We start from the raw sequence: 14,476 nt of genomic DNA, 5'->3' as shown, positions 1-14,476 counted from the left end.
TGACTTGCAGCTAACCAAAAAATGCCTCACCATGCTGACAGTTTATTTAGCATATTTATTTCCTCTCAAGTTCATTGTCAAGGGTGTGATGAAGATGTGTGTGTGCCCTTTATTAATTACATATGCACCACTTTTTCCCGAACCACTTTCTGATTCTCTGTGGAATCTAGAAAACAGTAATTTAACCAGGTGACCCACAGTTAGGCTTTGACATCAGCCACAACCAGCACACAAAGCAGCCAACAATGGCCCCATGAATTAGGAGGGATGTGCAGGACTGTGATGGAGAGCAGGAGGAAAAGCTTTCCATAGGCAGGGAATAGATATAATGCACTGATCCTATTTTCACGTTGAGCTTTGTAATCTTTGCAATGAAATTAGTCAAGATTAAAAAATATTTCCATTTCCACAATGCCAGAAGTACCTGTCTACGGACAACCCTCACACCTCCCTGCTCTTACCAGCCCCTATTTCAGATAATGGGTAGTGTCTCTCCTGTGCAGCAGTTTTGGCCTAGGAGGCAGAGCCTTTTCCCCCCTTTCTTCCTGCCCACTGAGCTGCTGCCTGCCCCAGTCTCCCTCACAGAGGCCATTGCACTCCCCAGGCACCCAGCCTTCCAGTCACCCCTGACTCCTTTCACTCTCAGTCATCACTTACTTTTCTGGCACTGCCTTGACATTTATGGTCTGTTCCTCTTTTTCCAGAGCTCTGGTGTAAAGGTTTTATCGAAGCCGTCACCCTTCAAAGACAACAAGAAAACTTGAAAAAAATAATTTGTTTCTCAGCTCACAGTGGCATAACTCAGCAGAAAGAGAACTGAAGGAAACAGGGAGACTGACAATCAGAGGGGAAAAACAGGTTCACAGCTTCAAATTGTTCATTTTCCCTGGCTCACTCTGCCATCTCCTCAGATCCAGCAAGATGGCATAGGAAATCAATACTTGTTTTCTGTGTTCTGTTTCTGCACTTTAAAGGTAAGGTTTTTTCCCTTCTGCAGAATAATGTTCTTGTCTGTAGCCAGGGTAGGTATTGAAACACTTGGATGTGTTTTCAAGAATAGTTGGGTATACCCACACAAGATCTTGGATATTCCTAAATGTTTCTGAGATTTGCTGGCCAAGACCAAATCCTGCTTGTGAGTACAACTCCTTTGATGAGGTGGAGCAGAAAGGTAATGGCACCAAGTCTGTAACAAAATGAACTGAATGAGCTTGACAGCTGAGTTCTCAGTGAAAATATCTGTTTCTGCTTGGTACCAGATTTATCTGTTATCAGAGAAGGGACCATGCCTTCTTCAAGCCCAGTTCTGAAAGAGTTACTGACTTTCTATTTTTCGCTTTGTCGTATCACGTTTATTTTGGATAAAAAGGAGAAGCCCTTAGCGACCAGACATCTTCCTTATTGGTCTGCAGCAACTAGTTACACCTCAGAGTTGACATCTGAAACTCCTGAGCTTTTTTATTTTTCTTTATTCTCCCCCTCCCCCTCTTTCCTATTTAAATTTTTCCTTTCTCCTTTTTCCCTTTCTTTTTTCTTTCTCCACACCCCCCGAGTCCAGTTTCCACACGCAGGAAGAACACATTATTTCACAGGAGAATATTCAAGTCTCTTAAGCCGTGGGAAAGCGCATCCCCTTGACCCGCGAGATGAAGGCGCAGCTCTGCCCCCGCCAGACCCACGCCAGGGACAATCCCGGGGAGGATGCCCAGAGCCTGCCCTGGGGCGTGTTTGCATCGCTCCCCAGGGGTGCAGCTGCTGTCGGGGCGGGGTGGGACAGGCCGAGGTCCCTTTGCAGCCCCCGCGGCCCCTCGGTGGGGCGATGTGCGGGAGTGCTGCTGCCCTCTCCCGGGGGGATGCGGGCAGCCCGGCCGGGCCGCCCCTCTCTGCAGGACATCCCTCTCTGCAGGACACCCCTGTCTGCAGGACACCCCTCTCTGCAGGACACCCCTCTCTGCAGGGACATCCCTCTCTGCAGGACACCACTCTCTGCAGGGACACCCCTCTCTGCAGGGACACCCCTCTCTGCAGGACACCCCTCATTGCAGGGACATCCCTCTCTGCAGGACACCCCTCTCTGCAGGGACATCCCTCTCTGCAGGGACACCCCTCTCTGCAGGACACCCCTCTCTGCAGGACACCCCTCTCTGCAGGACACCCCTCTCTGCAGGGACATCCCCCTCTGCAGGGACACCCCTCTCTGCAGGACACCCCTCTCTGCAGGGACATCCCTCTCTGCAGGACACCCCTCTCTGCAGGACACCCCTCTCTGCAGGACACCCCTCTCTGCAGGACACCCCTCTCTGCAGGGACATCCCTCTCTGCAGGACATCTCTCTCTGCAGGGACATCCCTCTCTGCAGGGACATCCCTCTCTGCAGGACACCCCGTTCTGCAGGACACCCCTCTCTGCAGGACACCCCTCTCTGCAGGACACCCCTCTCTGCAGGGACATCCCTCTCTGCAGGACATCTCTCTCTGCAGGGACATCCCTCTCTGCAGGACACCCCGTTCTGCAGGATATCCCTCTCTGCAGGGACACTCCTCTCTGCAGGACATCCCTCTCTGCAGGGACATCCCTCTCTGCAGGACACCCCTCTTTGCAGGGACATCCCTCTCTGCAGGGACACCCCTCTCTGCAGGGACATCCCTCTCTGCAGGACATCCCTCTCTGCAGGACATCCCTCTCTGCGGGACACCCCTCTCTGCGGGACACCCCTCTCTGCAGGACACCCCTCTCTGCAGGACATCCCTCTCTGCAGGGACACCCCGTTCTGCGGGAATACCCCGCTCCCGGCTCGGGCAAGCGGGGCTCTCCGGGTGCCGGCTGGCCCGAGGGTGACTTAAGAGCGACAAGCGGCCCCTGTCCCCGTCTCAGGGCTGCGGGTGCCGGCTTGGTGCAGGATTTCTCCCAGGTTTTCTCCGTGGTCCCAGGGTTTCTCCGTGTTTTGGCTGCACCTCTGCTAGGGAGCCAGGGAAAGGTGACAATCTTTTTCAGGCACACCCGTCCTGCTAAGCATCCTCTAGCTTCCACTTGCTGGATTCGGTCCCCAAACCAACAGGCGCTGCGGGGGGAGGTACTGCCTGGCCTTGGACAAAACCTCAGCGGCACTTGTCTGGAGTCTGGGCAGCAAGGCTCAAGGAAGGTCCGGCACCCAAGCCAGGGCCCTCGCCCTGGTCATTTGCAAGCACAGGCAGCGTGGCACCTTTCTGTCCACACTGCCGCATTCATCTGTGTCACACCTCATGAGTGGTCTTCACTTGTTTCATTCACTGCTTTGAAAGCCAGGTCTTCAGAGCTGAGGCATTCAGGACGCTCCGAAAAGCCAGATGCTCTCTGTTGGCTGCTCCTTGCCTGTTGATGGCATCTGTATCCCACCTTTACTGCCGTGTTTTCGCAGGTCTGTTTGGATATTTCCATGCCGTGACGTTTACCGCATGTCTGGTGGAGCTGGGTACACCTGGCAGCTCTGGGAGCCACTTCAAGCAGTCCTGAGCTCCCAGCAGCTGCCCAAAGTGTCACGGCACTGTGGGGCCAGCACCGTGTCCCATCACCGCCGCCGTGTGTGCAGCGCCCGGGCGGCGGCAAAAAACGGACGGGGCCATCCATTCCTGCTTGGCTCTGTTATTCCCGAAGGCACCTTGCTATGGAAACCCTCCTTTATCTCTCTGATGTGGGTCTTACCAGAGCGCTACAAACCCCAGACTCGCTAAGAAGCCTATGGAAGTGGCTGAAAGGAACTTGAGTGGGAAGGAACGGGCACGGAGTTCAGGTCCTGCAGTCAGAGGTACCAGGTAGCCTGGTACTTCAGCCCCCGGGAGGGGCTACCCACGGCTCCACTCACTCCTCCCGCCCTCAGTTCTCCTTTGGTGGCCGTGGTTTTATTCAGTCGGCCACGGGGAAGCTTGGAGCCAGCTACCAACAAAGGTGTCCAGCTTCAGACAAAACGTGGGAAACACTCTGTTTGCAGAAAGCTGTAGTTTATCACTTTTATCACAATTTATTTCTCTGTTTCGGGGACTTTTTATCCTTAAATTGTTGCTGCATTTCAGCATATTTTTACAGTCACTTCCCAAACGACAGATACTCCTAAAACCCCTTCTCGGACGAAGAGAGCGTGACCTGGATGAAACGCACGGCACAGAAACCGCGCTCTCCGCGGAGCAGCATGCGTCCGAGGCGGGCACATCCCACGGGCACGGGCACAGCTCGCACACACTCCCAGCCTTGGGGACATCCCAGCGCCGTGTCCCGGGATGGGCCCCGGGATGAGCCCCCGGGATGAGCCCCCGGCCCCCGGGACCACCCATCGAGGCCCCGCCTCCTCCCCGCCCTTTCCCCGCCCCCGCCCCATCTCAGCCAATCAGCGGCGGCGCCCAGCAGCGGGGGGCCGGCTCTTTCCCGGCGCGGCGCTTCCGCTTCCTCGGCGCGGCCGCCATGGCGCCGCCGTGGTGCCTGTGCCGGGCGCTGCTGCTGCTGCTGCCGCCCGCCCTCGCCCTCCTCGGCCTCGCCACCGCCGCGGGGCCGCGCCAGACCCCGGCGCTGGAGCTGGCGCAGGAGCTGGCGGAGGAGCTGTGGAGCGCGGGGCTGCCCGGGGACCTGCCCGAGCTGGAGCCCGAGTGCCGCAGCTTGCTGGCCGACTTCGCGGAGGGCAGCGCGGCGCTGACGGGCTGCCTGGGCCGGCGCGCCCGCCCGGTGCGGCTGTGCCAGGGCTGCCACGGCCACTACCGCCGCCTGCTCGTACAGTACGGCAGCATCGCCCGCGCCGTCGGGGTGCGTCCGTGGGGCCGAGGCGGGTGCGCGGTTTGCCCTGGCGGGCTGGGGGCCTGCTCCCTTTCCGTGAGGCTTCCAGGCCCGTGAGTTCGGTGCCGGAGCACGCCAGGCGGCGGTGGGATCCTCGGGAAGGCAGGCCGAAAGCCTCGCTGGGATGCGCAGGGCAGTTTGGCGGAGGCTGGGAGTGTTTGGGAAGCGCTGCTGGCAGGGACGGCCGCCTCGTCCTGCTCTGTTGTGGCAGCTCCTGGCATGGCTGGGGGCGAGCAGCTCCACCTGCGGAGAAAGCTGCGCGAGTGGAAAAACTCGAGCTGTTCTTGCTGATGTAGCAATGGCTAAAGCCGTGCTCTGGCTCACGGGTTGTATGAGCGCTGCTGGGGAGCACTGCTAGAGCTTAGTTGCCTGGAACTTCTCGGAAAAAAGATGGTCTGTGAAGCTGTGGCGAGTGAGGCACATCATCTTGTGAGGAACAGTGTCGGCGTTCTTGGTTCCAAAGCTGATGGGAGCGTGTGTAAAAAGCCTGAGCACCGGCTGGGGTCAGTGCACCCTACTGGTGGGAGAACTTTGACTGAAGCTGAGTCTTCTGTTAACATCCTCCAGACTTCTGTCGTGCTTTGTTTTGGGGCTTTTTTCCCCCCTCCTTTTCTTATTGTTGGACGTGGTTTGTGGCTTGTTTTGTGTGTTCTCATCGAATTGATCCATTTGTAAAAATTCCTAGGATGGCGTGATGATAGCGTTAGTGAATCAGAGCACTTAGTGATTAGTGAATCAGACTTTTGTTCTGTGATGATGGCTAAAAGTGGATGTCCTGGTAATAGAACAGACAGAGAGCAAGTCGATAGGAGTATGCACCCTGGATTGTGCTTTCAGTCTTGGGATTTCTGAATTCCAAGATTTAGAATTGCCATTGAGGAGAAAAATCTGTTGCTCTTCAAGCCCAGGCAATAAATAGTTGCCACAGTGGCCTGCAAACCATCCTCTGCACTGTTTCCTGTCGTTGGAGAAGTATCAATGTTGCTTTTGGGTAGTGTTTTGGGTTGTTTTCCTATTTCCTCTCACCGCCCCAGTGCTTGTATTAGAAGAGTACATGCATGTTCCCTTGGTAATTGTCCTCTCCAGGGCATATATGTAGCCAGTGGTCTCTTGTTCTAGTTTGCAAACTTGTCTGTTCTATTTGTTTCTTCCATGGAAGCTGCTTCAGTGTGAAAGTGAGAAATTGAATGTGTAACTCTCTTGGGGTACTTTTACCATGATTTTTGGGCTAGGATTAAGTGGCCAAACGTATTCCATTACTTAGAATATGTATGAACTCATTGCAGCTGCTGTGCTTGAGTACTAGCAGTCTGGGAGGACTTGTCCACTATGTGGTCTGGAAGACACATCTGTTGGCTTTCCTTCTGTGTGTGGGTTAACTCACTAGGTGAATAAAGGAGGTGGCCTCTTGCAACCTCAGTCCCTGATTACAATTAATCAGGTGTCTGATGTTTCTATCTTAACAGCAGTTACGAGTGCAACATGACAGGAAGAGCCAGTTTAAGTTTTGGACATCTCTGAAATACCAAATCCTTCTCACCAGGCTAATTAAAGAATCAATTAAGCAAACTTCATTTAAGGAATAATTTAGGTTTATGTGATTCAGTGTTGGTAAAGTACTTTTTCCTACTCATGAGCCCAGGTGGTGAGGAAGCTTCACAGCCTTTGTGAAGCAACCGGAGTTTCCTGCATAAACAACATTCTTGCATATCTGTAATTTAGTAGAAATGAAAGCGGGTGAACGTGGGAGTTACCAGATGTGGCAATATTTGACTTCTGCAGTTGATCCTCCAGGGGAAAGTTCTTATTTAACCTCCTTGCCTCGTTTTAATGAAGAGGCAGAAACTCTTGTAAAGCACTGTAAGGACCAAGTTTCTCATTAAAGAAATTATTTTTTTCTGTGTCCCACGTTACTTATCAAAGAGGCTTTTGGCAGTTTTGAGAAGTGCTTAAGTCAATTTTGCAGCTAGACACCAGCAGCTAGAGCACGGGAGTCAGCTGACTGGAGGTCATGGTTCTGTATCTGAATTCTGATCAGAATACTTCCTGTTTATTCTGCAACTGCTTTCATAGTTGCTGTGCATTTTTTATGAGCTTGGTCCAGAGAATAAGTTGCTGTAAGAGTTGTGGCAGAGCCTGCTTTGAGGATGGGGTGCACTGAATGGCTCACTAAGGCAGGTGAGCTTGGCCTGGTCATGTGCTTGGGTGAGTGAGCGTGGGCACTGCTCCACAGAGGACTCTGTTCCTGGTGTTGCTGCACCGGGGGAAGTTTGCTGCTGATAGACTGTTGCTGCAGTGGTTTTGGAGGTTGTTTCTGTTTGGGTTTGGTTTGTTTGAGGCCAGTCCACCGGTTCAGCTCCTTCAACTGTTCCTTTTATCTAATGAGAATAACCCTGTCCTCTTCTCTGACTGCACATGCCTTGAGCTGGCTCCCGGGGCAGTGGTCCATGAATGGATGAATGTGAGCCACCTGGCAGAGAAGGTCCTGTCTGTGTGCTTGTTTTTTCTTGTTTTTTCTTTTTTTGCCATGTACTTTTGATTGACTTGCCTGAGGCCCTAGTAGACCTGCAGAGATTGTGTGCAGTAAGCTGTGTTGCTCACAGTATGAATTGGAGGACTAAAAGATTTTTGTAACATCACTTCTGCTCTGCCTTTTCCGGAAATAACCATGTGATGTGTTGTGATTGTTTTAGATATGCTCATGTAAAATACATTTCAGAAATTCCCCTTTGTATTTTTAACACTTGTCTGCTTCCTTTCTTTTTTCTTTTTATTTCTAGAATTCCTCTGAAAGCCACAATTGTGCCAAAAGCATCTTGACCTCAGACAGGCTGCAGATAGTTGTGACCCTTTCGGAGTTCTTCAACGAAACCTGGGAGGCAGCCAACTGCGCAAGTACGTGACTCATTCTGTAGCTCTCATGCTACTGTGATGACATAGCCCTAAAATTTGCACAGATCAGAATTGTATGTGTTTGAATACAGCCCGCAGATAACGCACAAATCCTGAACTATAGCCGCTCCAAGAGTGTTTTCTTTTGTAAGGGCCAAAATCTGAGGGTGGTAGTCTGTAAGAAAACTACTGATGGTGCTTACTACTTTCAGGAGCATTTTCTAGGATGTTGGCTTGCTCTCACGGTGCTGTTGCTGAACTCCTAAATTCCTCAAATACTGTTGTTTTTAAAGGTCTGGCTGATTAGTGCACCTGAAGTAGGGTAGGATGGACGGAAGCAGTAACATAGGGTTGAGCCCCTGACTGGAAGGAAAGCCCCAGAGCTTCCCTCAAAGCTGGTAAAAAGCTCAGCTCTTTTCTTAAAGAATAATAATTACACTGTGATTTCTACTATTGTGTTCATGGTCTAGCTGTTTCCTGGGTGCTCTCCATTTCATCTCTGCTGCTGGTGCTTCTACTCCCACAAAATGGCTGTTACTGTTGCTGGGCAAAGCCAGATTTGTGGGCTGGGAAATAAAAGTAATGTCTTGTTTTATCTCAAAGTCCAAAGATAATTCAGTTCCCCTCTTCAGAAAGCTCTTGATGATAGTCTTCATCTTTCACTTAATCAAGGCCAATTAATTCTGAAATGTGTTCTCGATGAAGCGTTAGGTCAGCAGGTCTGAGATATCAGTGGCAGGCAGATAAGGAAACTGCAGTGTTGACTAGACCTGTCCTTTATAGTCGAGGGCTCTTTTTGCAGGAGTGGAGTGTCTGGGCCTTGCTGGCTGTGGAAATGTTAGAAATTAAAATATCCTGATGTTTTTCTTTCTTTTCAACAGATTGTTTAAAGAATAACAGTGAGGGATTATCAAATTCTACTGAAGAATTCCTGGATTTATTCAATAAATCTCTGACATGTTTTGAACATAACCTTCAGGTACTTATGCTGTGTATTTAAGAGAAGCACTAAATCATCTAACTGCTACCAAAATTTTATTTATGCTGAATAAACTGCAGATGCAGACTAGGCAAATTAACTGCTGCTGAGTTAGTGAATTGTAGGCAGATAAATCCGTGATCGGTAAAATGCAGTTGTTTACAGACTGAGTGCCTGAAATTAATTCTAATTGATACTCACCTTGACTTCATTTTGTCTGTAATTGCAATGCTACTTCACATCAAAATTTCTGAATTCACAATAGTTGATAATTACATAGTAAAAACCAGCATGTCTGCATGCTCTTGCTTTGTAGAATTATCGTTTTTAACGTAGAAATTCGGTCTTTAAATATTCTTTTGATAATATGGACTAGCTTAGAAGTACCAGCCACCTTTAATTCTTGTAACATTTCTTTTGTCTGTTAAAATTACTCGTAGTTAAAGGTTTGCCATATTGTAAAGACAGTATAACTTCCTTAGTGAAACAAATGTGGTAATTCTCCTGAGAGAAAATGCCCTGTATACCCTAAGAAACTGCATATTCCATTTCAGTCAGAAACTGGCCAGATTTCAGGATCATTTTGTAGTAAAATGGGTTTACTTCAATGGGCATGGGACAGTCTCTGAGGAATCTGTCTCTTCTTCATGAATGGTTTCCAGGAAATGTGCCTTCATAGGCCTTGGTCAGGAGTGGTGTGGACTGGCCTATTGAAAACTTCCAAGTGATTAAACTAGAACTTAACCCAGTGGTCAGTGGGCAGCTGGTACTGCTGCCATTACTGTGTTGAAATATCTTCAGAGATTGCAGTTTTGTTTTCACGTGTCCTGTATTGCATTCATGGAGTGCTGAAGGCCGCAGATGGAAAGGATTGCTTGGTATGGCACAGTCCGTCCCCGTCAGTGCAACTCGGCAGTAACGAATTAAACCAGTTTGTTTTTTTTAATGCCTTAAACTGTCATTCATTCAGAGTTTTATAATCCTAGGGGCAAGCCATTGATCTGTCACCAAATAACTACACAGAGGTGTGTAAAAACTGCAACGAAACCTACACAAAATTGAATGACCTGTATAACTACCTGCAGAGGATGAACAGGCAAGGTGGTGAATCTGAGCACTCCGCACACTTGTGTATCGACGTGGAAGATGCAGTACGTGTTTGTTAATACACTTCATTAATCTGAGCCATTTGTGCTTTGCTTACTAGGATTGCTTTTTCCTTTGGGCAGGGGGTTATAGGGGCAGCAGTGCCTTTGGCAGGCTGGTGTCCTGTGGTGGGAGGTGCTTCGTGGGGCTGTCTTGTGAGGTCCTGTCCTCAGGCAGTGCTGCAGGAGCATGACTGAAGCTCCAGATCTCCCGAGCGCATTCCAGTTTGAGTAGCTGCACTTTCGTTTCTTGTTACTGTGAAGGAGATGGATTTAAAAAAAATAAATCTCTTAATCTTCTGGCTTTTAATGTGGGGCTTTTCTCCTATTGTTCTAGCTGGTGTATTAATTGATTCCTTATTACAGCAGCTGTTTCTAGGGATCCTCAGCATTGACGACATATATTTGAATAAAGCTTTGGGTATATTGTGGATTTTTAAGTGGCTGGGCTGAAGGAGTGTTCCTCAAAAGCATGGGATTAGTCCTGTCACCACAGACTATCAGTGAGCTCTCTGGGAAACAGGCATGCAACAGTCTCTACATGTATCTGAGTATAGTTATGTTTTTGAAGCTTATAAAAGTTTTGATGTGAAATCTTGGCTTCGTCTAAATAGTCTGTTTCAACATTTCTAGGTATTTGCTTGCTTTTTGGGGGAGATTTGTTCAAGTGCAATTTTCTGAGGTGATACTTGCATGTCTTGAGGCCTCACTGTTTGCCATGCCATGCTGCACAGGAAAAATGCACGTGCTGCTTTCATGGTTTGCCTCTGTTTTCCTTTTAGATGAACATCACTCGGAAGCTTTGGAGCAGGACTTTCAATTGTTCTCTTCCCTGCAGTGACACAGTCCCAGTGATTGCTGTTTCATCCTTTATTCTCTTCCTACCTATTGTTTTTTATCTTAGTAGTTTCCTTCACTCAAAGCAGAAGAAACGGATACTCATTTTGCGTAAGTGGCGGTGTTGGCATTTCACTGTTGGAGCTGGGAGGTGCCAGGGATTTTCTTGGCTCTTGTGGGAGAGGAGGCCCAGCCAGATCTGCCTGCAGCTGTGCTGACGGCGCTAATAGCAACTATTAGTCTGCTGCTGTCCCCTGAAGAAGGGTAGTAAAGAGCTTCAGCCATATCTTTTCATTAAAGTTTCTGGACGTGAACAGAAAGCTGTTTGCAAGTCTGTCTGATAAATAGAGGGAGTGGAGGGACTAGTTTTGTGGAATTCTTTGTGTTTAATTTTCATATAATTTTTTCCTTTCTAGCCAAGCGCATCCAGTCAAATGCCAATCTTGTGAACATCCAAGAAAAATACAGCTGAGCTGCAAAACAAAACCTGAGAACTGCTGCTGGTATACAGTGGGTACAATTGTGTTGGAATGAGGCCGGCACAAAAGAGGAGTTAATTATGGTTTAGTGTAATGATACAGAGCAACACAAGTTAAACAAAATGCTGTCTGACTTCTAAGCGAGGATATTAACAAACATGACAAGGCAGGGCTGTGTGACACTGTATGGACTCTGGTTTTGAAAAATCTGTGGTGGTTTGTTTTTTTTCAGTCTTGGGCTGAAGCTGGTGTTTTTCTGTTCCTAAGCTTTTGTACTTCACATCAGTAGAATAGCTACACTTCCCTTGCATGGTATTTTCTGTGTTTGTTTCATAAAAAACTGGTATTTTGAATCTTTTTGAGGTGATTTTGATAGACAGACAAAATTTCAAATAGTGTTTGATATTTCTGCTTAAAACATTATTTTTAATTCCACAGAATATTCAGACTTGGGATGGAAGGAACCCTTTAAAAAGTTCCCATCTTTTCTATACCACTGAAAAGTCATGCTGGCATCTGTTAAAAAAGAAGCATGAAATATACAGAGAAAGTGGTAATATATATTGTCTAAAATGGCAACAAAAGCAGCACAACTGCCAGAACTGGACTTGAATAGTAATTATTGATGGCTACAGTATTGTGCTTTCTCTGAAACTGGTGGCATATTGAGTCTTTTGCACACTTTAACCACTAAAATTGTTGCTTTTCAAATCTTACATTTTCAGAAGCTAATTTTACATACCCGCTTGTGTAACAAGGTTTCGCTCTCTGTTTATTATGCCATTTGCTTTCCTTCTTAATTCTAACATTTTGGTGGTTTTTTATGTTTTTGTAGAGGAGAAGTGAGGTAAAGTCAAGTCACTGGAGATGCTGAATTTCCTGGTCTAGAGCTTACTGTGGCTTAATACAAAGTTGTTTACAGGAATTTTTTAGGGAAAAAGTTGTGTTTTCTAGGTAATGTTTTAGCAGTAAGTGAACCAGTGGGTTCTCTTGAAACCTGTTCTGAAGAATGTAAATATACTGTGTTGGGAATTGGTGACTTTAAAGAAATAGTTTAAAAATATTATTCCTGTGAAATAGATGGGTGCAAACAAATGAAAACTTGCAGAACTTCAAAGCTGATGGAGAAATTCGTGCAATAACTGCGGGGATGGGTGGTGCTGCTGTCAGGCTGTGGGCACAATTTAATGGCTGCAGCAAGAATGGTAGTTCAGTTTGTTTATTGTATTTCTGAGTTGGGAGAGTGGTGGGGTTTAAAGTATTTATAGCTGTACCTGAGGTTAATGAATGCCAGAGTCTTTGCTCCAGTTTTTAAATGTATTTTCTAACCTTGAGAAAAAAAAAAAAGGTCATTACAGCTAAAAAAACGAATTATTTTTCTCTGGGAATCTGTGTCTGATGTCTGTCAAAATGCCCCATGGAATGGTTGTATTTGATTTACTTTGGAGCCTATAATGTTGAATTTCTCCTTTGCACTAGGGCTCAAATAAATATATAACAGTGTAACAAAAACAGTCCTAAAGCTCTTCAAATCATTGGCTTTATTAATTTTTTTTTCTTCTGTTAGGACATGCTATTGGTGTTGAAGTCAAGTTTAACAAGTTTATTAATAAACTGTATGTTTAATAATAAGTACAATATGGTGTTAGCAATTGGTCCCACCCACATGATTACTTTTTTGTGTTTTATCAGAAAGAAGTATCTCTCTTCCTCTGTTTAACATGTGAATTACTAGATCAGCAGTCACTTTGTTTTAGGTAGTTTACAGCAGTGATATAAAACTGTGTTTCTCTTGCTTATTGCATAACTACATCCGGCTGGGAGAGGCATGCTGCCTTTTAATAAAAAACATATTTTTTTATATCTATTATTCTTAAACTTCAACTTTCTGGTACTTATTCAGCTGCCTGCTCTAATAGCATTACATTGATTTGGGACATCATATGATTGAGAGCTGTTCAAAGGAATCTTTCATTCCTGCAGATAAAGCCAGTTTGTATGTGCAGCATTTCAGAATGACAGCTTTTATACTGTAAGCAGTGGCTTTTTGAGCACATTCATGTTAAGTAGGTCTGAAAGTCATTACTTTTGGATATGGTGGTTAAGCACTTTAAAAAAAAAAAATCAGCTTTTCTTATTTTCCTGGCTCTTAAGCCAAACGGAAATACTCATGTGACTTTTGTTGGTTTTGATTTTAAAGCAGCAGCAAAGTTTACGCTTGAGATTTTTAATGTTAAATCTACTATTTGCTCTTTTTTTTTTTCCACCGTTCCCCCAACTTTCTACTGTAAACTTTCTTTACACAGTGTTATATTTTTGGTAGTATATTTCATATATGAATTGATTGAATTGTCTTTATACTCTATTTGCTAGAGAAATGTGGAAGCAAACAGACTGTTGAAAGAGGAATAGAATTCTTTTTGCTGCTAGTCTTTCACTTTTTTTTTGTATTAATATGTATTAAAAGGCATAAACTTTGAAATACTGGTTGGTTTTATCTTGTTTTTTTTTGTGGAAATAAAGATTTCTTATTCTGGGGGGGTAACACTTTGATTCATATTTATACTTAGTAGGAAACCCCTACTAAGGGGTTCCTACTAAACATGCAAAGTCAGGTCCAATAAAGACTGTCAATAAACAGTAAACAGCGTGGTTACTTAATTGCTTCATCTGTAGTAGTTTTGTACCCCTTCTGTTATGCATTTGTGTTGAGAAGCACCTGCTTATTATTCTTCATTATGCTGCTTGCAGGACAGCAGTGTCAGAAAGGTGTTTTAGAGTAGTGCTGTGCTGAATTACAGAACAGCAACTGCTGAGAGTTTCAGCTCTGTTGAAGTCTCCTGCAGTCAATGGAAAGGCTTGTGTTAGCTGCAACTGAGTTTCATGGATGGGTGTGTGGAAGTGAGGCTGGTGGGGATAACTTCTTGTCTTTGGGGGGGGGCTTTTGGTTGCCTGCCCTGGCCCCTCAGAGCTTCAGCAGGCATGGTGTTGGATCACTGCTGGGCTGCAGGGTTTAAAAAGCAGCAGTGCAGTGCCTCATCATGGAGAGAGTTGGGTGTCTAGCCTTGATGGCAGGAGCCTTGTGCTCTAGTGGTGCAATTTGTAAAGGCAAATTTCAGTCTCAGCGTATTCCTTGCAAGAAATGTCCAGGAAAGCAGTGGGAATTGCAATGTTGGTGTGGTTCTGGCTGCCTCTACGCTTGAGAGAGAAACTTGGAAGGGAATCTGCACAGAAGAAGGGCAAGGGGGAACAGTAGAGGATTTAATTGATGGGTGGAGGAGTAGAGGTTCAGAAATGGGGGTCTGTAAGCACATGAAGGGGAGGCTGCTGAAGTGCACAGGTGG

The 14,476-nt window shown here is 46.7% G+C and overlaps 1 protein-coding gene across 1 annotated transcript; it reads left to right on the top strand.

Annotated features, from left to right (window-relative positions):
• The first annotated feature begins 4,364 nt into the window (after nucleotides 1-4,364).
• OSTM1 (osteoclastogenesis associated transmembrane protein 1) lies at nucleotides 4,365-13,614 on the top strand. The gene is made up of 6 exons (XM_086876729.1): nucleotides 4,365-4,770; nucleotides 7,581-7,695; nucleotides 8,574-8,671; nucleotides 9,658-9,822; nucleotides 10,599-10,764; nucleotides 11,070-13,614. The coding sequence occupies exons 1-6, from the start codon at nucleotides 4,435-4,437 to the stop codon at nucleotides 11,123-11,125; spliced, it is 936 nt and encodes a 311-aa protein (XP_086732855.1). The 5' UTR covers nucleotides 4,365-4,434; the 3' UTR covers nucleotides 11,126-13,614.
• The last annotated feature ends 862 nt before the right edge of the window (nucleotides 13,615-14,476 follow it).

Source organism: Cyanistes caeruleus, chromosome 2 (genome assembly GCF_971803275.1).
Source record: "Cyanistes caeruleus chromosome 2, bCyaCae1.hap1.1, whole genome shotgun sequence".
Lineage (NCBI taxonomy): Eukaryota > Metazoa > Chordata > Aves > Passeriformes > Paridae > Cyanistes > Cyanistes caeruleus.
Note: the sequence above shows the minus strand (reverse complement) of the source record. Positions and strands in the feature narration are given on the sequence as shown.